The following is a 24,531-nucleotide window of genomic DNA, read 5'->3' on the forward strand; positions in this document are numbered from 1 at the left end:
CAGCCTATGTCACGTCAGTGGGTTTGTTTTGCTTTGCCTTAATATCTAACAGGCTAATTGATAATGGCTTCTTCCCCTGCTCCTCTCTGTTTTACCATTTTCTGTCATAAACAAGTGCCTGAAGATTAATTGTAAACTCAATAGAGTTTCAGTGTTGTGCTTTCTTGCCACCATTCATTCTCTACTGGCTGTGATTGCCACCAGCATGCCAGCTTTCAGCTGACTGAAGAACACGGGCTTCCCAGCAAAAGGGGCCAAGGGAGAGAGGCTGTGTATCTTCTCTTATGTTTTCCTCTTGAGATGCCTTTCATTCTTTCAGGCTATTTACTGTTGCAAGAATCACTTGCCATCAAGTAAACAGGTGGCAGTCTTGGGAGTATTTGACTTTCACAAACCACAGTGCCATTCAAATATGGCTCTGTATGCAGAAGCATAGAGCTCTTTTGTACAAAAGTGGCATGCTAACGGCTGCAGTGTGAAAAGTAGCTCACTTGTGATTCTGTTTCTCTCATATGTTGTGACATAAAACCTCTGGATTTACATCCTACTTGTACAATTGCCTTCTATTCTTACTACTGTAGTCCTTTAGAAATAGATTTTTGATTACTATTTGATGCAGTTTATTAGTGTGATACCCATGACGTTGTCGCAGACTCATTCTTGTGCTTGGGAATGCATGGTTCATCTATATAGTTTTGAAAACAAAATTGGGGTCCTTTTGCTTCTGACCCCTCTATTTAAAGGCCAGAATTTCAGTGCAATTGGGTTGTAATTTAGCCCTCTGAACAACAGTGTATTTTCAAGTCAGCCTGCCATCTGCTATCACATCCATTTCCTGGAAAAATCTGACCAACTGTTAGGAAATTAAAAACACTTTTGTTTTGGGAAATTCAGGAGGTCTTGAAATAGCTGATGTTCAGGCTGCTAAACCTTCCTTCTCTCCACCCGTTCACCAGAAACATTCAGTACTACATAAGAAAACTGGGTCACCTACCTCCAGATAGACCACCCAAGGCATGACCAGAGTTGCTACCAAGAGATCTGCCACTGCCAAACTCACGATCAGGTAATTAGTGGTAGTCTGAAGGGCTTTTTCCCTGGACACAGCCATACACACCAGCACATTGCCAAAAACAATAACAAAGATGAGGAGGGTGAGCAGCATGGCATAGTAGTTATACTGAGGCTTCTGGTCTGCATTGGACTCGTTGAGTGGCTTGCTCCAGTTCCTGTCACTGATGTCACCGTTGTACCAAGAGAGGTTTAGGGGATCCATGGAGGTAAAAGTGCCAGTTTCCAGCTCCACCCTGACACAAAGATGTTGAAAAGACAGTCAAAGGCCAACATGTACAATAAAAATAAAACAATGTGCTACCTCACTCCTGGGATTCTCTGGAGCCTGTTCACCCCTACTCTGAATTCCTGTGTGCAAATGGTTGACTGACTAGAAATGTGATGAAGATCCAGATGGGAGGCTGAACTGATGGTCAAATACCCAGACAGGGATTCAAGAAGTTAAGTTCTATTTCCAGTTCATCCCCTCGATTTCTGTGGCCAGGGATATCAGTTACTTTGTGTTACAGCCAATTCAGGCAGAGTGCCTGGGATTTTTGTGTCACTTCTGACATTCCCTAGTCACTAACTGTTCCATGTTAGGTGTGCGCAGTTCAGGGCAGATGTGCCATGACCTGCTTTGTTTAATTTTTATGTGCTTCACGGGGCCTTGGGCTGTGTTCTGTTCCTTTTTTTTTTTTTTTTTTTTTTTTCTCCTCCCCTTTGCTTTTCCTTATTTTTTTCCTTCAGCAGGGAAATAAATAAATAAAACTACGAACTGAATTGTGATGATAATAAAACTTGACAGCAGCAGTTTTGAAGTCAGGGCTGGACTGTGCCTGACTTCTGCCATTCCCTTGGTGAGGTTGCAGTGCAAAGAGCAAAATGGTGGGAGCATGGCTGGGTGCCATCCCACATCCCAGCCTCTGCAGCTCCTAGCACTGGGAAGACAAATCTCCTTAGAAATCTGTGGCATCCCTGCAAACTGTCATTTCTTTCCTGGCCAGTGGCCACGTGCTGTGCACTCTTTCAAAGGTAACATATTCAAAGGTAAAAAATAATCTTTTTTGCTGTAGAGTTCCCTAGAGCCTATTTAGGTCTTTATGTTTGTTTTATGCAGGCATAGCGAAGACAACTGCAAAGTGTCTTCTAGTTTTTTGGACGTTTTCTGTCTCCCAGGGCTGCCTCTGTGCTCTGCTTCATTAGCTGGGCCATTTTTGGAACACAGTAAGAGAGGTGTCACTGAGAGACCTTCCTTTGGTTTCCACTGGCTATGGATCAGGTCCCAGGCTTACAGGCATTTGTTACAGATGAAGAGGAGGAAGAATGAAAATGAACTGAACAGAGATGAGGAAATGATATTCTAAAGAAATGTTGGTGTCTGGATATAGAGGTTTGAGAGTTATTAGCTGCAAATGCAGACAGCAAAAAGCTACCCTCTGCTGAGGAAGATATATAAGCAAAACTAAAGTATGGGATGTGGTATGTGAAGGGAAGTTTGTGATTTCTGCTGTGATGATACACCACAATAGAACTGGTATCTCTTAGGTCATATTTCTGTATGGTGCTGGCTAGTGAAGGTCCATGAATGTCCATGAGATTACATGTATTTTATGCCAGCAGGTGACGCAAACAGTGATGTTGGGACTCTGCATACCCCTAGACCATTGGCGTCCAATGGCACATATGTCCACATTGTAAGAACCTGGCTAAAAGTTAAGCTGCATCGTGAAGACCTTGGCAGCTAGTGTCTGTGTTGGCGTCTTTGTCTGGAGCCAGAATATGAAAAACAAATTCCACATTTGCAATGAGACTTCAGTATATTTGTCTCTGGCATACAGGAAAGACTTCTTCCTGGCTGCATGGTGAGGCTCTTTTGGCTCTCATTAGGTGGGCTCACCAAAGAGCCCCCAGAGCAGGATCTGTGCAGTAGATGCTCACGATGGTTGGCACTGTATTCTGGGTATTTCCACACCATGTCTGGGTCCTGCTGGAGTTTCTACACACTTAGAAAAAGAAGGGATTTCCACATGATATGTCTTTGCTGAAGCAGTATGGGCTAAAACATGAGTATTCCCTCAGTCTGCAAATCATCCCCGTTCTCTTCATGTCAGAGCTGGACATGCTCAGATCTGACTGGTGTGCACCTGAATCTGCTTTTCAGAGAACCACAAAGGCTACAGGGAGAGGAGCACTGAGCTGAATTTCACTGGATGAGCTAATATGTTCCCTGAGCTCACCAGAACCACTGATGCCAGATGCTCCAGGGACAAGCAAGTGGAGCAGTCTAATCATAATAACACGGCTCTGGCATACAGCAGGGGCAGACAAATGCTAACGTCAAGCCATAGCCGTGCCATTGAGCAAGGCAAAATACAGCTCTGTCCCATTTGTTGAAATAGACCTTCTTTGTCAACGCGTAAATAGTGAGGCCAGCAAAAATAGAGTTGTCACACCTGAGCTGCCACCCACAGCTGCTGAGTGTCTCTGGAATGACATTAATCCACGTTGATCATTTCAGCCCCCTGTCAGGTTTGCCTGTATGTTTAAAAGCAAATTATTGAGATCTGTTTCTGGACCCACAGTAGTCACTACATCAAAAAATGGCAATATGTTAGAGAGGGTAATCAAAGAGTAAAGACAAGAGCTGTTTAGAAGCAGCTGGAGATTCTGGCTGCTTTGGTTTTGGTGTTTCTGGTTTGAGAGATCTTGAAGGGACCGCATTCACTGCTCAGCACTTCCTAGAATCAAGTATTCCATGTTTCTCAAGCTGTATCTCCTTAAAGACCACTGTGATTTGAAAATCTGGCCATGTTTTCAGACGTCCCAAAACAGACTGTTTAATTTTCTTAATAGAAGAGAAAGTGAATTCAATTTATTAAACCATGTAAGTGATCAAAATAGCAAAACATTTGCAAATATCAAATTCACCTGGGAACAATGGTTTCTTTATGTTTCACTGAGCTTTTGTGTGCTTTTCTCATTCAAAGAACAATTTGTATAATAATCCTTAGAAATTTGTTGCATATGGGTCCTTAATAGCTGATAATTCAAAAAGTGTCTGTCTGACAGTGCTATCAGCGGCACTTGATAGCTCTACAAATGTCTTCTTAGAAACTGTCAAAGTGTCAGAAATTAATTAAATGTTAGCTTATGTGACTCAGAGTGAAGGGGAAAAAAATCAATCCTATATGCAGCAACATTTTTTTCTTTTCTCCTGTTACCCTTTGATAATGCAAAACTATCTAGAGAAGGCAGAAACATGCATAAAATGCAGAATGGAAAAAAAGCAGGAACATGGAAAAGTATCTTAAAAGTATAAAAGGAATGGAATGATTTGATATGTGCAATATCAGCCCCTTGATCCTATTCTGGCTCCTTCTGAGCTCTGACTGCAGTTCACAAAACAGTTGTGCTTCATGGAGGAAAGGTCAGAGACAAGGGTGAGTTATGTGCACAGTAATCCTGGCCCTGCTCATTTTATAGGCCATCACATCTCTGTGGCGGCGCTGGAGGAACCATATACAGCTAATCTCTCATGTCCATCTACTGGCCATTTACTTGATGGGGGTTAGGGAGGACATAAAAGGACCTGGACAAAGTGAGCAAAAATTCTCTTCCGTTTCCTTCTGTAGCTTCTGCAAGATTTTTTATTTTCTTTCACTAGAACTCTTTTTACAGCAATAATTTTTGTCTTTTCATGCAGCTGATCATCATGAGGAAAGCTAAACAATTATGCTTGAACTTTGTACAAATGGAAAGGTTTGGTGCTTCTATTTCTAAAAAAAAAGTTTTAATTTGGGAAAATGAAACACAAAAAAAGTTCAAAATATTTTTCATGAAGTAGGGAAACTGAAACAGAGTATAATTTGTCATCATGCAATTAAAGACTGTATCTACCACATATATGTATGGTACAAAACTACAATTACATGTACATCTCTATTAATTCCTAAATTCTGAGAGTTTGAGTTTTCAGTCCTAAAAATCATTTTCATTTCTCCAGGCACAGAACTGGCATCATTTAGAAGCATTATGCCTGGTGGCCATTAGAGTGTCTTGTGAGTATTTCAGTACTGCTTTAAGGAGCACTTTTTATTTTACTGCTGACAGTTTCTCAGTAGAGAAGAAAGAAGCACTTAAAGAAGGTGACTAGAAAAGATAATGCTTTTTACTGCATTTTCCAGGCACCTACATTTTCATATGGAGGCAGAGGGAAGGGATCATAAATACGGAGAAAAGGTTGTACAAATGGCACCTTGCCATGCACTGTCCTCGTGAGAGCTTGTCGAGTTTCACTATCCCCTTATACTACTGCCGGAGGCAAAACAGTCTCAGTTTTAGCTGAGACTTTGGATGCAGATGTGGGTAGAGTCCTGAAATGGCTCAAATTCCTTTGTGAACTAACTGCAGTAAAGCCACTTTAATTCCCATGCAGAGTCCATGCAGATTTTTAGTATGGCTGAGCTAATCCAGATATGGATTTACTGAGAGGTCAAGGGCAGGACAGGGCAGGAAGGTTGCAGCCTTGTGTTTGATGCCAGCAGTTGCAGCAGCATGCCTGCATCACACAGAGCATCTCTGCTGCTTTCCCCCTCCGTTGGATCAGGCATATACCCGGGTCTGTGCTAATCCCCTTTACATTAATTTCCTTGAGTGCCTCTGTTCAAGCATGGCCTAACCAGAGGAAAACAACCGCTCAACAAGTTCCCATGCTTTCCAGATGTCTTCCAGCAACTGGAGGAAATCTGCTGTCCGGCTGCTACTGCCTGCTAGAAATGACAGGGAAAAGGGAGCCAGGGTAGAGGCTGTGAATGCAAAGCCAGAGTTTTTCTCTCCTTCGTAGTTAACTCCCCGTTCTTCTCAGAGAGCAAACCGAAAAACATGTTTGTTTGCAATGCCGGTATTTCTCCTTGGCTCCTCATGATTGATCATCTAATTACATTTGTGACAAACAAGCACAACATCTCCCTGGAAAATGTGTAATGTTCACAACTGGCAGCAATAAAACCGTCTGTCTTTCTGGCAAGATCTGAAACATGGAATGTGTATTAAGCAGAGAAGCAGAGTTTGCTCTATCGCATAGAGATAGATGTACCAGACAGCTCACTGGGAAACAGAGGGTAAAAGGCTTCAGCAGAAACTCACACCTACAGCTCACCTGTGTTTGAACAGTATCCTGGGTCTGTTCTCTGCTCTTCTTAGTTCTGTGCTAGGTCAGAGATGCCTTGATTCAGTGCAAATGTCTTTTTTTTCTCTCAGAAATTGCAAATGTGTAACACTTTCTTTGGTTTTTACTCTGCTTGCAAACACCCTCAGGCATAAATATTCACAAATATTCACAGGCCTGATCCTGAGCTAGCATCAGTGTCTGGAAAACACCTGGATGTATGTCATTGCAGCATCTGGCTTCTGTTTGGCAAAGATTTGTGGTCTTCGGACCTAATCTGGACCTGGCACACGTGCCAGTCAGCCTTGGCTTCTTCATAAAGCAGTAGGAAATTCCCTAGGGTTTTTCCCCAGACGTAATGCATTTAAGATGAAGTCTGGAGGTCAGCCTGGAGCAGGCTGGTAAAGGTAGGAGCAGCAGTGAGGGATCCAGCTGCAAGAGGTGTGCCCTGCTTCCTGCTGCGATGCCCGAGCACTGGCCGGGTCGCACCTCCCGGGGCAGGCAGCGCGCGGTGGGGGCTGCGGGCAGCTGGCAGCACTGATGTGACTTGGAGAGCTCGCTGGTTCCACATGCCTTCTGGGGAAAGCTTTCCTGTGGACTCCAGCCACAGTCATGCTGCTCAGCTTGGGACTCCTGATTGCCAGAATGCCTCAGTGACTGAACTCTATGGAGACCTAACAGGAAAACAACAGCAAAAGCCACCAGCAACAATATCCTGATGGCAGATGTTTCCACAGCAGCCTCAGAACAGTCTCTACCTCCCTTTCCCAAGGTGTTTCTTGCATGCAGTTCTTGCCAGATTGCCTATTTCCTTCTAATTGCTGCTACCCAGACGTACCCATTAGGTTACTGAAAGTCTAGCCTAGGACTATATGAGGAAGGTGTTTAGGGACAGATTTTCTCCAAAGGCATTTCTGTTTCACAGAAATCAATGTCTACGTGAAATTTTCACAGCACAGTGCCTCCCTGAATACTGTCATTTTCCTCTGAAATTTTGGAATCAGTGGGCCACAGGAAAGCTGTCAAACTGACATCCTTTCTGTCCTGAAGCTGCTTCTTGATGCTGTTTACTGGGCTCCACTGAGAATGCGACTGAGGCATTCCAATCAAGGGAAATAACATATTCTGTTTGAGTATGGAGGTGGTGGAAGAGAAAGAGAAGGGAAAAGTGTGTTTGAGGAGCTGTTTTGTTTCCTGTTCAGGAGCACTGTTCAAAGGAAAGCAGCTTCTGGAGTAATTTCACTATTTTTTTGCATGTAAACCCAGAACTGGTAACCTATGCTGTGAATTTCTGGTCATGGTTCGCTAGAGAACAAGGAAAGTATGTAACATCTAGCAGTGAGTAAGAACCTCTTCCCTTCCAGTTCTATGCAAGGGACAGTGTCTCCAGACATTGAGAAAGAGGAGAAAAGGTCAGGAATTAGGAAAATACTGTAAATTCTGTCTTGACCTGAAAACCGTAGTACCCACTACTGCTGCTAATGCTGGTGAAAAATCCTGGCTACCTGCCTTGGCATCTGACGCTCCAGGATCAGTCAATATGCTGAACACAAGCAAAGTCCTAGTGGCTTTAAATAAATCTGACTCCCCCAGGCACTGAGTAGTACATGCAAATACAGCAGGGATTTGACAGTCATGACTGATGAGGTCCTGCCAGGAATTACATTTGAATCAGTTTTGAGCACCGACTGTATCTCTTCAGAAGGCAGTACTGGGCAAACTTAACTTTCTATACTCTTTACATTTTCTTAGTGGTAAGTAAGTCTCTAGTAATAAGTAGATTACACAAGCAGTAGGCTTTGCTACTTCTGCACCTAGAGGTAAAGAAATCAGAGACAAAGATCGTGACAAGGCTGGGTGTTTTGGGGGGGCTGAATTCTAACTTCAGCACTGTGCAACCTTCGTATCTACCCAATACAACAGTTCTTCCCATCAGCTCTTTGCAAAAGCCTCTTGAAAAGCTTCCTCCTCTCCTGCTTTTCTATAGGGCTCCCTATTCTTCAGATCCTTTGTTATTCAAAATACAAGTGCAAGGCATTTTAACCACAGTTATTGCTCACTCCTGATCCAGAAATATTGCTGCACTTCGCTTGGTACTGCGTAATACCTAATTGGATCTTCCTACTAGAAAGTGTGCATATGTCCCCCTGGAGCGTGTTGTAAAGTACCTAATCTAAACACTTCCTCCTGTAAGTGCTCAGAAGTGCTATTAGCATGAGGTTTGTATATAATACACTATTGCCATATAGGCCTTTGAGTCACCGACTTTAACCATTCTTGCGGATGCCACAATATTTTCTATTCAAAGTGCTTTACTTCTCAATAATTGCATTGTTCAGAGCTCTCTGAACTAATTCTGTAATGTGAATTACTACGTCCCTAACAGCAGCACAGAGACAGAGAGTGACAAGAACCACAGCTGCCTGAGCTCCTTTCGCTGGAACACAGAGTTTCCTTTCTGGAGGAGTGGGTGACAGGATGATCTTATTGCAATAGCCTTGTAACTCAGGAACTGCAAGGCTGATTCCTGGTTTTAATGAAGATGCTCCTGATGCTTTTCACTTCAAGAAGTCACTTGATTTCTCAGCTTTTCATTTGTAGTATTAGTATATTAATCATCCCTCTTTCCCCGTGATGCCATGAATTTTTGCCCGAGTTTGAGATTGCATTGTGGGGAGGAAAAGGAAGAAGTTTTCCTTTTTCCCACAGCACTTGTCCATTATCCCTGGGTACAGTGCTGATGGAGCAAAACATTTCCCAGCACTGCTACGGTATAGGCAGAAGTGGCACAAGGGGAACAGAATGTGTTACTGCCCTCCCTACTGAAAACCAACACACACATTAGTCTGGACCATTTGGAGAAAGATGTTCTGAGGCTGAATTTCACTGGGAATTGACTGCCTCCTGTTTTCATGTCCTTTGGAAATCTCGGCCTTAATTAAAGGCTTGCCAGGTTTTTTTTTGCAAGACCTGATGGAAGGGAAGAATTCAGTGATGTCTTCCCTAGAGGGGGAGAAATGCACGTTTAAGTTGCTGTAGCATGTCTTTCTGCTAATGAAAAGCAGATTCCATTCTTAAGAAGGCCTTCTCTTTATTCAAGACTTGTAGCTTGTCATAAGGTTTTATCAGAAATTGCTTGAAATTTTCCAGTTTTAACATTTGTCATTCCAATATGTTAAACAGTCATAGCCAATAACTTTTGCAAGGAAAAGTTCTAGTGGGTTGAGGTTTCTTTCATAAATGAGCTTGGATCTACCAGGATTTCAAACCTGTTAAAACATCTCATGTCAAAATGAGAGAAAAAAAACAACCAACCAAACAACTGTCTGCTCTGAAATGTTAGTTAAATTATGCCCTTTTCTTTGAAAAGATCTAACTGAAAATATTTTGGTTACTCAAATTCAGAATATATTTTGCAAACATTTTCAGAAAATTGAGAACCATTTTCCCCTCAGATCAGGTTTCCAGGACTTCTAGGATGGGCTCTTACACTGTCGCAGCAGCCTTTACGTTCTCAGATAGCTAGCCTGCCTCAAAGGAGACTTGACCAATGCACAGATAGTAGTCTCAGACATAGAAGGGCAGTTCACATCACAAATCACTAGTTTTCCTTCCATAATGGAAGCAGATATGAAGAGTTTCCTCCAGAAAACCCCATCACTCCCTCTACCCATCTGTAATTCAGAAGAGAGTTTGACTCCCGCCTGGCAGGCTGCTGGAGCAGAGCCACTGATTCCTATTACTCTTTAAGAATATGTGGGTACAGGGCAAGCTTTAATCTTTTGAGCATTTGGCAGATTAAGAATGTTGCAAGCTGGAGCTACTCCAAACACAGCCCACTTGAACAGTTCCCAGCTTGGTGGAAAGGATGGGCAGACAAGGATTTTATTTAAATCATTTCTGACTGTATGTGCTTTTGGTTTTGGACACTCAACTAGAAATATTACACAGATGTTGATTTTCAGTGTATAAAGCTGAAGAATTTATTTCTTAAAAACAAAGACCCATTCCAAAGTCTTATGTTGGGCTCATTTGAAAACAAACTGTAGAAACAATCAGCTCTTGCACTGCAGGATCTAATGAAATCTGTAAGAGCTGCAGAAAATATTGTGAATTAACAGCGTAGGTATTGCATATTACTTCACTCCTGTGTTCTCACATGGAGATGGCCACTGTCAGAGACAGGTCTTTTGACTAGAAAGACGTTGGTTCTTATTAAGTATTGCATTACTATAGACTTAACATTCTGTTCTGTACAAAAGCCCATTTTTTTTCTTAATTCTTTTATATGTATCCTAATGCCAAATCTCTCTGACTAATCTAATAAATTCCCAGCCTTATGATACTGGTGATCTATCTATCTTCTTTTAGAATTTTTTATGTGTTTGAGATCATCCATCAATGACTGTAAATAACCCTTAATCAGTAGTAGAGCCAACTGTATTATTTTTGAGGAATTTAAAAGATCTTCACTCCCCATCCCCAGTAGCTATGTATAGAGGCAGCTGAAATTTGAACAAAATATTTACTTTTAAGTAGTGGTTAAAATATGGAAAATGTTTAACTATTTGTAAAAGTTATTTGGTTTCATCTGTTTAATGTTCACTGTACATTTTGGTGCTTGGCATTTGAAGTGTATAACTTAATTTAATTGTAGAAATAGACTGTGTTAATTCCTTAGTTGACTAAACCTTTTTCCCCCCTCCAGTCAGGCTTTCTGTGTTTATGCAGCACCTAGCACAAGGATAGTCTAGCTCTGAATCCTTCAGCTGTACTTTATTAAAAGTAAATAATAATAATTCAGAATGAGGAGATCAAATATTTACCTTCCACTTATGTCATCTAACATTCATTTAACATCTGCTCTTTTCATTACGATTCCTATCACTAAGCTTGTTTGAAAAAATGTTTGCCAAAAGACGTGAATTCCAGAGGAAAGGAGAGCTTTTCCCTTCTCCCTTCTCCCTCCTCCCTCCCCTGTTTTTCTTAGATTTTGTGGGTGTTTGCCCCAAACCATATATGTCTAATAGTCCCCTTTAATAGATTCATTGTAGAAGATTTGATGAAGAAGTGTCAATCAGCACAAGACTCAAGTGACTCCTCCTTGCTTTAAGTGCCACTTCCCCGTATTTGAAACTTCAAGAAAACGTTAGATGAATTACTGTCCTGTCCCCCATGGCAAATGAGTACAAATAGAAGCTACAATCAGTAGAGGGGAGGCAATGAGGCTCTGTGTATTCCTCTTATGCAGATCAGCCAGTGCTTCTCAAATTTCAAATCCTAATGATCTTTAATCATTTAATCCCTGACCCAAATAAGCTCCACTGTTCAGCTTAAGTCCTGATTTCCAACACCCACCTCTGCCATCTTTGCAAGCAAAATGTGAGTAGAAGAAGAACATGTCTCTAGTTCTGGACCTGTCCTTTTACATCTCCTCCCACAGAATGGGCATTCAGCCATAGAGAAATTGGGGTGGATCATCAGCTCCTGTAAATCAGTGTCTGCTATTGTGGCCATGGTGCTGGAAAGGACTTGGAGAGTCTTGTGGTTCCTGCTCTGCACCATGGCCATTCCATGACAAGTGTTTGTCTGAATGTCTTGATCTAAACTTCTTAAATGTCTTCCAGGTATGCAACATGGTTCATTACCTTTTATAAATGCAATTTATATTTCCTCTCAATTGCCTTTTCATTCTAATGCTGCTGAATCATTGTGTCCCCTCTTTGTCCAATTTAGTCTACCATTGGAGGCAGAAATTCACTATGCAGCAGATCTTTTTCACTGTTATTTGTTGTTCTTGTTCTTGTAAGAATTATTGCTCCTAGGCAGGATTTTATTCCCAATGGGAGTTTTGTCATGGTTTCAAATGGATTCAGCCCTCAGCTTGTGTAGCAGAGGTAGCATATGTATTTGGATCTCAAGCAAACATGTGAGAGAGAGGAAGAGCCACATGCAACATTTCAAATAAAACTCACCTGAGAATGCCAGGGAACCAATTTTTTTTAAAAAAAAGCAGAGTGTAAATTTTACAGAGTGAGCTTGCAGAGAGTTATCAACCCGCCATTGGAAACCCTGGCAGGATCCATTGCCTGGTGTCATTCACATCTCAGAGGCTGGGGAAATTCACAGGCATGTCCTCCTGTGGCGATGGTGCAGCAGCTTCTCACTCATGCCCCTCTTTTCCCTGGGGTGCCTGAAGACAGCCACTCCCCATTGAACACACAGCAGGGGAGCAGACTAAAAAATGAGCCAGGCATCTTCTCCCCCCAGCCTTCTGGCTGAGCTAATGGAAGATGCAATGTGACAAGAAGTGTCATATGTGATCAGATAACCCTATACGATGTTGATGTTGCCCCCGCCTGAGTCAATCCCCTCAGTGGGGTGGTGGGAGTCAAGCATTCCCTTGTGCTCCTGCTACAGCAATCCAGCACCTGTGCTCTCAGCTTCTTCAGGGCTCTGCTCTGATGTGCCTCTCAGGGAGACAGAGGGGAGGAAGAGAAACCAGCCTTCATCCTGCCGGTGTTTGAGGACAGGCTTTTCAAACATGTCTAAAGAAATTGAGCATTTCATTCGTATTTGCTTTTACTTGTTGAAGCTCCTCAACATTCTCTATAGGCCATCTAGTTCTGGTTGATACTTTTTGAACCCTTCACCAGCTAAGTGATTTCAATGGTCTCCTAAGGAAAGATGCTTATCTGGTTATGCTGTGGGGGGAGCGTGGGGGTTGGGGAAAGGTTGTTGTCTATGGAGTTTGGGGGGTATATTTTTCTCTGCCTGGCCTTTGGAAATGTTTGACTGGCGTCAAACAAGCTTCCTAAGAGCAGAGGGGTCTCACACTGCACGTTAAGTTCTTATGTGTTTTGTGAAATTTGACAGTGGAAGGAGGAGATAGCCATCTTGTGTCTCTTCAAAGACCTCAGACAATCAGTATGGGTGATTCAACCCACAGGAAAGCAGGTGTTTTGCTTCCATCATGCGTGGTACAAATCGTTTTCCAGGTGAACTCAGGGCTATTTTGCCTCATCCTGAGCTAAAATGTTAGAAAAGTGGTTTAAGATTTTATCTGTCCTGCTTGTTTTTAGTAGGCAGAAAGCACTAAACTGAACTTCTCCCATAGGCCTTCATTAAAATTCAGGCAAGCTCATTAGCATTCCAAAGTCTACCTACAGCTCATGCAGATCATAGCCTAAGAATAGATTGGTCTCCCAGGTCTCCAGCCTGTTGCTGGAGTATCCCTTGCTCAGTTATGGCTTTGGCCTGATTCTTCAGTGGAGGAGCAGGACCTGTTAATCTAACAGCTGGTAGAAACCTTGAGAAGACATGTATTTCCTCCTGTACTCCACATGACTCGTTGCTAGCTAGCATCACTGAAAAATCGCTAGCCAGGGGAAAAGGTTATCCAAAGCTTCAGTGATCAAGACATGTTCAACTTTTTGAATGATTTGAGTAATTTCAGTTTCAAAATTGCAGAAAAATCTGCTTGGACAGAGGAGGGACCTGTTGTAAGTAGGAGCGGGCTACAGGACCTTTTACTACACTGGCTGCCTCTTGCAAGAGGCCAGCGCAGACTAGCTGGTTATGTTTGGACTAGTAGCCTGTGTAAACTCTGCCACAGCCTTTGCTGCATGAACACTACATTTAAACACAGAAGGCGTTCTGGCAGGGTGCTGCAAACCTCAAGTCAAGGAAGGAGTGAAACACTGCTCGTGTTTCAGGGCTTTCAGTGGAGTGGAGCAGAGTCACTTCGATGAGGCCAGCCAGCAATGAGGGCTTTGCCTGTGTTCCTCTAGCTCATCTTTAGCCCTGGGATCACTGCACCCACTCAACAGCTGCTCTCCTAAGTTTTACCTGTTGACTTCTACACTGTCAGCAAAACTTTTCAGCCTGCTGTGAGGCATTAGTATCCAGAAGGCTTTAGTATACAAAATACTGCCATTTTGCCCTGAAAAGTTTATAAACTAAATCCACAGAACGATCAACAGGAGTGGACAAGAAAGGAAACTTGTTACTGTTGCTGTTTATATCGCAGTAATATCCAGGCCCCTCGGGAATGGCTCCAGCTTCCCTCTGTGCAAACACTAAGCAGCAGCTTGGCTTTGCTCACCGGGTTGGTCAGCCCAGCACCTTTGGCCTGCAGCCCAATAACCCTCCAGATTTGCTGGCTGAGGTTACAAGTGGCAGCGGTGAACAGTATCTGTGGATATCGTTTGCACTGACAGCTCCTCCACTAGAATTGATCTGGGCTCGGTTGTCGCGCATAGTCAAAAAAAAGCCTTCACCAGTGAAAGTTGTGAGGAAGTACAAGCTCTGGTTGACAGGATCTATTTCCTACAGTGTGCACATCTAGTACCTAATACACTGAATACTTCAGTTTACCTGAGGCTTTTCAGTGCAGCCATTGCATACAATGTCCATAATGAATCTAATTCATAAATCCAGTAATCTGGACCTGCTCTAGTTATGAATTCCATATTATTTCCATATTCCTTTAACCCACAAAGTCATTAACAGAGCCCCAGAGTGTCATGAATATTTTCACCCTATTTACCAGGGAGCAGATACTCTTTCAGATGAAACATTACAAGGGGCCACTAATGTTTTTAATTATGGAGTGCAAGGTGTACAAGTTATTGTGAAAGTTAAGGCAGGACTAAATCCAGTGGTATCTTCAGTGGCTGTTTAATTCATCTGCAATATAAAGAAGGGTGCAGAAGACCAAAAGCAAAACGTTCATGATCTGAATACACGTGCCCTACTTGCTGAACATGAAATGAGCACAAAAGTCCAAGAAAAACCTCCAGCAGGCACTGGCCTTTGTCTTCCTGAAAGAAGTGCGTTGTAATAGTGCAGAGGAGTGATGTTCTCTTTTATATGCTCACTCCACAGACATAGGTCCCCTTCTTGAGCCTGTGGTTTTCTCCAGGAAAAAAAAAAAAAAAAAAGAAAAAAACAACAAAACCAAAATGTCTGTAAGTGATGTGATTTGCTATGTAATCATGGGTTGCTGTTGTTACCCATGACTTTAATTTTTCAGTCACATCAAAATCAGACACTTTCTTAATGGTCAAGGTGTTGTCACACCTGGCACATTAAAGATGTTTACAGAATGATATCTTTGGGGCGCACACAGAATGCTGATGGAAATGTCCAAGTTATTGAAGTATATTTAGTAATTGCTTTACTTTAACATTTGCATGTTTGTTTTTTTTTTTTTTAACATTCTTTTTCTAAAGTATGTTTATTGTCTCTACGAACAATGTCTCTAGTGCTAAGGTTTTGTGGGCATGATTCTAAGGCCTTCTGAATCAGAAAATCAACAGTAAACCAAGTTGCAAAATGTAGCCCTGAATGATCTTAACTTTATTATTATCCCTTTTTGTAATTTTCTGTTACTGTAGTAATGTCCTAATTGATTGTTCCTTCACACTGAGAAAAAAAATCCACAGCTAAATACAAATAACACTTGGAAAGGACAACAAAGGAAACTGCAAAGAAATAGACATCATATGTAGATAAACATCCTCCTACATAATGAATAATTGCACATCATCATTGCATGCATTTCTTCTTTTATTAGTAGAACATCTTTCAAAGGAAATGCTTATGCTTCTACTTTAGAAAGAATATTTGGACTTTACTGGTGGTGTGGAACAAGGGAATGGTAAAATGCCAGGAACAGAAATGATCTCTCTTCTAGGAACATTAACCTCTGTCAGAAGCTTTGAACCCAGAACTTTTGCAGCTAAATGAAATGTGTTAGTGAAGAAATTATAGAATTGGAGGGGAGGGGGGAAGAAAGAAAGAAAACCTGTGATATAAGCAATTGCTCTCTGCAAAATCCTGATTCAATTCAACTTTCGATGGAAATAGTTTTGGCCGTGATGTTTTCAGCTACCGCTAGTTCTTGCAGCTCTCCAGAACCAATGTTGTGATCAGGGGTAACAAAACAAGAGGTTTTAAAAGAGTACTGCCTCTTCCCACCAAATCTGCTCTACATGCACACTTTCTTTCGCAACAAGGGCAGTCAAATTTTCCCAATTTCCTCAGATCTTGCTCAAAAGATGTCTATGCCAACTGATCTCTCACTATGCTGCAGTCGTGATTCTCAGTGTGATACCTTGTCCTACAAAGTACTCGTTGAGTCCTCTGATTGTTTTGAATATAAAAGATAATGTACAATGCCACAGACTCTTTTAGGACACAAGGGGCCAGGACAGGTCTGGGCAACATTCTGTGTGACTGAAACATGCGACCCTTAGCAATACACAGTTGTGTAAAGCTAAAGATACTTTATTTGAGCCAGTGAGCTATGTGCTGCTAGTTCAATACCCAGTCTTGTGTCTCTGAGAGCCTGACCCAGCTCCCAGGGGAATCCCTGAGAAAATGTCTGCCTTGCACTTCACATGCATTAGCCTACTCTCATATGATCCATGCTCAGGAATAACTATAGGTAGAACTCCAATGTCCAATCCTTATTAATTAATAGGAGGGAAGCCCTGTAATTATTAATAGGTGTTCTAAGCTCACATTCTTCAAAGTGCAGTGCAGACACTTTGAACTATAGCCAGGCTAGGCTAACAGCCAGCAATGTGGATGGAAACTGCATGTGACCAAACGTGCTGATATTTACCCTCAGCCCTTGTCTTCCATCTGGAAACAGGTCCACACCCAGGGATCCTTTCCACCTGGCAACTCTATTTCTAGTAGTTGCCTCAGTGCTGTTCTTGGAAATACTGAAATGTACTTTACAACCAATGGCAAAATTTGAGGAAAAGACTGCTCTTTTAGTCTAGTTTTCTACAGAGGAGAGAGCAGGGGAAACTTGAAGTTCACTGGTAGCTTTGTGTGCAGTTGTAAAATAGTAATAATAATAATAACAACAACAACTGTAATGCTTTAATAACCTCCTGTTACACTAGCAAAGGTCTAGAATCCCCAGTCATGGATCATGACCAACTTGAGATACATCCTTTATGAATGAAAATAAATCAATGATAATGACATGTGGGAATCTTAACTAGCATGGAGATTCTGATGTTCACTTTTTAATTCCCTAGTTAGTAAGACAATTAAAACCCTCTAGTTCTTACTGTTGGTTTGCCATTAAGAAAGTGCAAATAAGGCGCTTACACATGCCTAGCACATTCATTCAGAGTCATGGTGGGCTGAAGTATTCCTGTACAATCACAAACACATTTTTAAAGCATCTGTAACCTCACGGGGATGAGAAATGATTCATGTACTGGGACCAGGGTGATTCTTGTTGTTTAATGATATATATATGGGGGGTGGTGGTTCTATTTTTAATGCTTTTTAAATTAGTAAGATCTTTATAATTGTAGCTTTTCAAGCATTGGTGACTAAAAGTTGACCCCTAAAACTCTGTATAAATGTCTAAAGGAAAGCAGGCTGGCCGAAGGCACCCTGTTCTCTCTGATGTGGGAGAGTCCTAGATTCCCAGGCATGTAGATAAGGCTATAACTGAAAGGTATTCTTGCCTGGAGTGGTCACCAGAAAAAACAGAAAAAAAAGGCTAGAAATCTAACTTCAGAAATCCAGTAGGTAATCACATTTTTCTCAACCATCGTACAAATATGTAAAAGCTTGAAATGTGCAGGTACGGAGGTAACTGGAGGTCAGGAGAGTCCCTGTTACAGACAGAATCTTAATTTGCTAAAACTCCAGATTGCCTGAGATATCTAAATAGTGCTTGGGGCGAAGATTCAGTTTACACAACTGTTTGGCAAGTTGTAATGTATTAGGTAATATATTTAACTTTTATGATATACTGCTCAGCTGCAGCATTCAGAGGAGCATGATTCAAAAACCTGAGATGTTGGTAAAGAGTTCATTTTTCTATAAAGCTGCAAATCGCGCAGTGTATTCTCAATAGTGTTGATTTTGCTGATACATCCCCAGGGTTAGCAGTTGGCAACCTGAAGCAGTGAGCAAAAGCAAATACATGTATTTATCAACTAATAAGTGTGTTTCCAGCTCCTGGGACATCTCGGACAGAACCAGCTGAGGCTACAGACTCTGAAATTTGGGATAAATAATGGAATGCCTACAGAAAGGGAGATACAAATCAAAATTAATGTTAACCGCAAAGGCTGCCCAATTGCAGTGGTTTCACTTACTTCATCAGGACTCGATTGCACTCTGATTAGCTTTCCCCAGACAGCAGTACACAGGTTCAGTATGTTTATTTAACTCCATTAGAAATTTGAAGTGTGGACGTCATTGTGATCATCCAGGCCTACCTACAGGGCTTAACACTGTGTTCTATTATTGACTGCTTTTATTGCTCCTTTCAGTCTATCTCTTTTTCTCCAGTGCTACATAACACATAAGGATGCATTTACATTTTCTGAATGGACTAATCATGGCTCTCTGCTTTGAGAAGGAATGTGCAGCCTCCCACATAACCACATGGAAACCAACAGGGAAGAGTAAACCAGAAATAAACCCGTTCTAGGGGGTTGAGAGAAAAATACCCACCAAGATAATTGGGAGGGATGTACAGAGAAGAAGCAACTGAACACATAGTCACATCTTAAAAAAAATTATAATGCTAAAAATATCCAGATGAGGGACAGCAAGAGAAAACATGATTGAAGCGGAACAATTGGTAGAGGAGTTAATACTTATTAGCAATCATTTTAGATTGAATATAGGTTGGTTTTGTAACAGCACAAGGAACGCTGCACTTGACAGGACTTAAACAGTTGCCTCCCCCTTTCCGAAAGAATCTAGTTAGCAACACCCTGGCAAAAATTGATCAGTCTGGCGTGCACCTAAAGAGTTAGCCGAAGCAAATACCCTTACTAAAAGTTTTTATTTGTAAAATACAGTGACATTAGATCCCAAACAAGTATTTCAAAATGTCTCCTCCCTATGTTCCAAACTTTAGTATGTTTTAACATTTAGCCTACTGTATTTTTTCCTGTAGCCTTAAAAAAATAACGCTGAGAAGTCAGACGAAGATCAACCAGTTCAGTATCTTTCTTCCAGTGGTATCCAAAAGCTATTGCCAGGACAAGAGTATAAGAATGGAGCAAGTGTATGTGATATTTTTGCAAGTACTCTCCCATCGTTTAACTGTTTGCATGTCAGATATTTACTGAGCCAGTGTGCTTTCTATGCATTTATTAACTATCAGCGGACCTCTTTCCCTTGAAATTGAAATTGCCTAGTGTCCCCTTGAACCTAGGTCAACACCATTTAGGAACATTTAGCATCCAGACATCCTGTGACAAGAAGATTTACAGCTAAATTACATGTTCTGTATTATGTGAACGTACTCCCTGTCTTACATCTCCTGACACTGAATTATCAGCTATGCGCATGTGAGAAAGCAAACACTCATTTCCAGATTTCCTAAATGTTCAGAAGAAATTTTTGCACAGAAGGTGAAATTGAAAGAGAGTTATTATGAAGGTATTGTAAGGTTCATGAGCCACATCCATTTTATTCATATCTGAAAAGCTTTGTGCATTTGAATGTAAGTATTTTTCAAAGTTCCTTCTTGTTTCAGAGAATTTGTATGTACTATTTGTTAAAGAATATTGCTAGTGACAAAAAAGGTATGTCTAGCACAAGGGTGTTAAAGACAAGTAGAAATATGGCATAGGGCTTAGAAGTTCATTCTATGTCTTCTCTCATATACTGGAAATAACAATGTCCAAAGTTTTCCAAGTAATATGAAATTCTGCTTTCTTCTGGATGAAGCCTGATTTTTGTTTCCATCCAAATATTCCCTGCAGTTTCAGAGGTAGCTTCAGAAGACCATTTCATATAGTAACATGGGTGCCAAGGATGAGAAAGGCTAGGAGTAAGTCAGTTCATATCTGGTCCTCAAGGTTTTTACAGTCCCAGGGCAGTTTGGCTGTTACACAGTGTGGACCCTTATCTGTCCAGTAGGCTTAAAACGACCCATTTGGCAGCAAGGGTTTTTTTAAAATATGGCAATGCCTTATGAACTATTTTTTTTTAATCCGGTGATGAACATAGAGGCCTACGAGGTAATTATACTTTCCGAGAGTAAGTTGTACCATGGAAAGAGCAATTCTCTGTGGCATTTTGAGATGTATCAAAATGTAAGCATTATTAGCTCAGATTTGAATTCCAGAGTGTAAACAAACAGAGGATGGGAGGCTAGAGATTTGCTGATTTAATACAAAGGATGGATTTTAGAAGAACACCACATGGAAAATCGTACTTTGTGTGCTAGGCCGTTCTGTTGCATTGAGGGGGGGCATATCTTAGTCACGAGTCTTCGCTGGTCTGTGCCATTGTTCAGACCTTTCAACCTAGCTGCAGAATACTGCAGTTCTGTTCCAGTGGTATTTACCAGCATGTTTGTAACTTCTGTTACCAACTGACCAGTGCCTTGAGCTATTGCTTATGGCAGTAATAGCCGGAGCGAGTATGAGAATGAATACACTGAACCAACAATGAAGTGCCATTAAAGGAAAAGCTGAGTATTTTTCCCAGGTGGGTGTCTTATACTTCAGCAAAGCTGGGAAAGATTAAAGTGCAATCTTTGTGCTTGTACTGCCTTGCATACAAGCAGTGCATGCAGAGTGAGTGGATGTCAAGCTGTGATTCCCTTGTGAGAGGAGTGCATATATATAAATCACCTTTGCTTTTTTTTTTATGTGGATGTAACCTACTTGCTACAGTGGGCTTCATGATGATTTGGGATTGGGTTGTGGGTGCAGGATCAGGATGGGCATGATGGATGCTATGTGATCGCTTACCTACTCTACATCACTGCCTGGCCTTTCATGCAGAGCGTGAAAGTGACCCAGAAGCAAAATGTAAAGGAAAAAAGGAAGCTGTAGAGCTCTGGGTAGGATCCATCTTAGCTACGCTATAACCTACACTAACTATTAACCCAGCCCCACCTGGCTTTTCAGGGTTCACATGCTTCTCTCTGAAGTCTGAAACATGCACTTTTGCTTTATAAATGCTTCAGTGTACCAAGGTGAAGTTCTTTTTTACACGCGTGCAATCTCAATGCATGTGTGCCTATGGACGTTATATGCAAATGTAATAGCATGGCAGACTTTACACCATGGCTTCATGTACAAGTAACTGCATGAAATGCAATTGGCTGGCATTTTGTGGTATGTGACACATCATGTAAAGCAATTCACCTCAATCACGTCAGATAACTGCGCTATAGCTATCTTTAGAAATAATAAGGGAAAAGGCAGGGCCCAAACTCACATCTTTGTAATTCTGCTGACATACAGTTATTCCTCCTGATGTTACCATTTCAAATGGTCAGGAGATTTGAAGTCTGCCCTTCTCTTTCTTTCTCTCTCCATCATATTTGCCTGTCATGACATACACTGTCTATGTAAACAAAAGATAACCACATGGTACAGAAATCAGTGGAAAGCACTTTTACAAAAACTGTTTAGAAGTATGGGAAGGAAAGAATAAAAGTTCTAATGTAACAGAATTTCTGTAGTATGAAAAAGAAGTGAAATGAAAAAAACAATGAAAACTATGGAGACACTGTTCTTTACACTTCTTTGATGGAATTGGCAATATTGTCAATAGACTGTTTTTTCTCGATTGCTATAGGCAATTCATGGACTTTTACTTCAAAAGAAATAGAAAACCATAAGCGCAGCATTATGAGGTTTTAGGATCATTCTGTGGTTAAAGAAGAACAATTACACGAAACTCCGAATGTGTGAGGAATATAACCCATGCTGTTTTGCAGTGAGTTGCATGTATAACCTATTTGACCAGTTATATTATAATCTTATGGCTGGTTATTTATAAAACAGTCAAGTTGTTCTTCTTTTTTGACTTTGAACTCCACTCGAAGAACAGTGATTCATGCTCCACATGCTGTTAGCTCTATGGCTCCATGCTTTGCATGTGGGAAAGTCAGGCTGAGAGAGACTTGAGAATTAACATGTGAGGATCTGTTATCTGTGTAGAAACCACCTACAGTCAATAATTTTGAACAAAAATACTTCAGCAATGAATAGGACCTAGTGCTATCCTAGAGTCTGCTTCCCTGTCCTAATCCCCAGTTTCCACCGGTTTCAAAAAGCCATATGAAACTTCCAACTGAAGGGCAATGGGAAAATATTAAGATACAAACAGGAGCAGTGCAGACTTCCTTCATGCCACAAAGGTCACTGTAAACCTTGCACAAAATCTACTTGCAATGCTCAGAGGAGTATTTCTGAAAGATTTCCTTCCAGGGCTTCTTCAAGAAGGGGTGACAGATCTCCCATCCTTCACTAGGAAAGATTGTTCAACATCAAGACTGGTGCTGAGAAGGAAATTCTAAGGGACACGAGTTTTGCCGTAGGTAAAAAAAAAGAGTGTTGTAAGAGAAAAAAAATAGTGTTTTCCCGCAAACAATTTGACTGAACAATCTCATTCTTTGGGGAAATGGAATGTACCTACATTGTATGCTATCTACACATCCTCCTCCTCCAGTTTTCCCTGTCACTCTGTTTCCATTGTGTCTATGTGAGAGCAGTGTTAAGCATCAAACTTCTAAAAAAGGTCCTAGCTTCTTAGCAACTCTAAATGCCTCTGGAGCATTTAATAACAATTGCTTATTGGTTTGCAGTCAGTGTTTTAGAAGAAAAAATTAAGATGGTCTGCATTTTTAATTCGAAAACTCACTTTCACCTACTCTGTTTCAGAAGAGAGCAGCTTAATGCATCATTTGGTATAATGACAAGTATTTTCTTTTTCTACTGTCTTTCTTTGCACCGCTAGGCAGGGGTGATTACAGTGGCTACTATTGTCTCCGTTCCCTTACCAGGATATTCACATTTGCATTTCTTGAAGAAAAGCACCAACACATCTCTCTTACCTTCAAGCCATACGAATCCCTGGAGCAGAGGTGGCAGTACTTTGTGTCCAATATATCCAAAACACCTACAGCTCTCCACCGTGGCTTTTCTCGAGCTCCCCCGGGCTTTCGGGCGGACTTTGGGGGATTCAGTATTCACGCACGAGCAGAGGAGCAAAAAGCAAAGGAATCACCTGCCTGACCCCTTCAAACTGGGACTCACCCGGTGCAACTCGCTGCGGTTAACCCCAGGCTGAGCGAGCGACTGCTAGAACTTCCAGAGCTCGGGGGGTGTCTCAGCTTCCTGGGAAGGGCGATTTCGGAGCCGGGCTCTCCCGCAGTAATTCGCTGTCCATCGCTTTCAGCACGTCGCTGCCTGGCGAAGCAGCAGCCCCGTCTCCATTTCCCAGAGCCCAGATCTGGCTAGCTGGCAGTCAGAGCCGCCCCTTCCTCCCACGCCGGGATCCCAACAACGCGCTTCCACTACCGCTCCCTTCGCCGGCCGAGGGGTGCGATTTCCCGCCGCGCTTCCCGTGCTGCCTCGCCTGCGGCGGGCGGGTGGGCGAAGTTTCCTCCCCCGAATCCCGCCGGGGAGGAATCGCGACGGGCGGCGGCTCCCCCGCCCCGGGGGCCGCGGGACGAGCTGCTCCGGCGGGCGGGCGGGCGGGCGGGCGGCGGCTTCGGCCGCGGAGCGGGCGCGGGGAGCCGGGCGGCGGCGGGGCGGAGCGCGGCCGCGGAGCCGGCCGCTCCCGCCGCAGCCCCGGAGGCCGGGGGCAGCCGCGGCCCCCACCCCCGGCGGCAGCGAGCCTGCCCCGGCCGCCCGCCCGGCCCGGCCCGGCCCTGCGCCCCGGGGCCGCTGCCCGAGGGCAGGGCCGGGGGTGCCCGGCGGGCGCTGGGGAGGCCGGGCACCCTCCGGGCTACGCGCCCGCTGTCTGCCCCCGCCGGGGCCCGGGTCCGTGCGGAGCTGTCGGGTGTCGCACGGGAGGCAGGGGAAATCCAGAGAGAGCCTGCGGTATGGGCAGGACCGGGAAGGCAGGCAGAAATCTCTCAGGGAGGAAGCGGACGGTGGTTCTCATTTCTCCTGTAAACAGCTCGTATACTTTCTTTGTAAAGAAACGCGAACGTGGCACTGCCGAAGAGCCCGCATTCTTCCCCAGTGGAAAAGTCCCAGCTCAGTCCTGTGTATTTGCTAACCACTACAATTCTCAGCGGTGCTCCCGTTGAAGCACTCTCTGGAACGGTAAATCGATCTCTTTGCGATTCAAATACCGAGAGAAACCACTTCCTGAAAGGATGATGAAAGTGTAGTTGCTGTTGCAATACTTTAACATCTTCTTACGGTTTAGTATCTGTAATACCACCTAACTTTCAAAGCATTAGGAGTCCGTCATTTGAAGGGTGTTTCCTAAGAAAGCTTTTCTTTCTTTCCAGAAATGGCTCGATTCTCTTTCCTGAATGTGTTTTTTGTCTTACC

General features: G+C 42.6%; 1 protein-coding gene across 4 annotated transcripts in view; it reads right to left on the minus strand.

Moving 5' to 3' along the window:
- Window positions 1-23,706, minus strand: part of DRD2 (dopamine receptor D2) — a 35,129-nt gene extending 11,423 nt beyond the window's left edge. For 2 of the 4 annotated variants that reach the window (XR_004409224.2, XM_033007409.2), the window contains exons 1-2: window positions 23,079-23,706; window positions 995-1,307 (exon numbers count right to left, since the gene is read on the minus strand). Coding sequence is in view for 2 of the 4 variants with exons in the window: in XM_033007409.2 (XP_032863300.1) it covers window positions 995-1,276 (282 nt within the window). In the remaining 2 variants the exon portion in view is untranslated. The remainder of the gene's footprint in view (window positions 1-994; window positions 1,308-23,078) is intronic. The other 2 variants (XM_033007532.2, XM_033007600.2) reach the window with 2 other exon arrangements.
- Window positions 23,707-24,531: the final 825 nt, after the last annotated feature.

Source organism: Tyto alba, unplaced genomic scaffold (assembly GCF_018691265.1).
Source record: "Tyto alba isolate M040663 unplaced genomic scaffold, T.alba_DEE_v4.0 Super-Scaffold_32, whole genome shotgun sequence".
NCBI classification, from domain to species: Eukaryota; Metazoa; Chordata; class Aves; order Strigiformes; family Tytonidae; genus Tyto; species Tyto alba.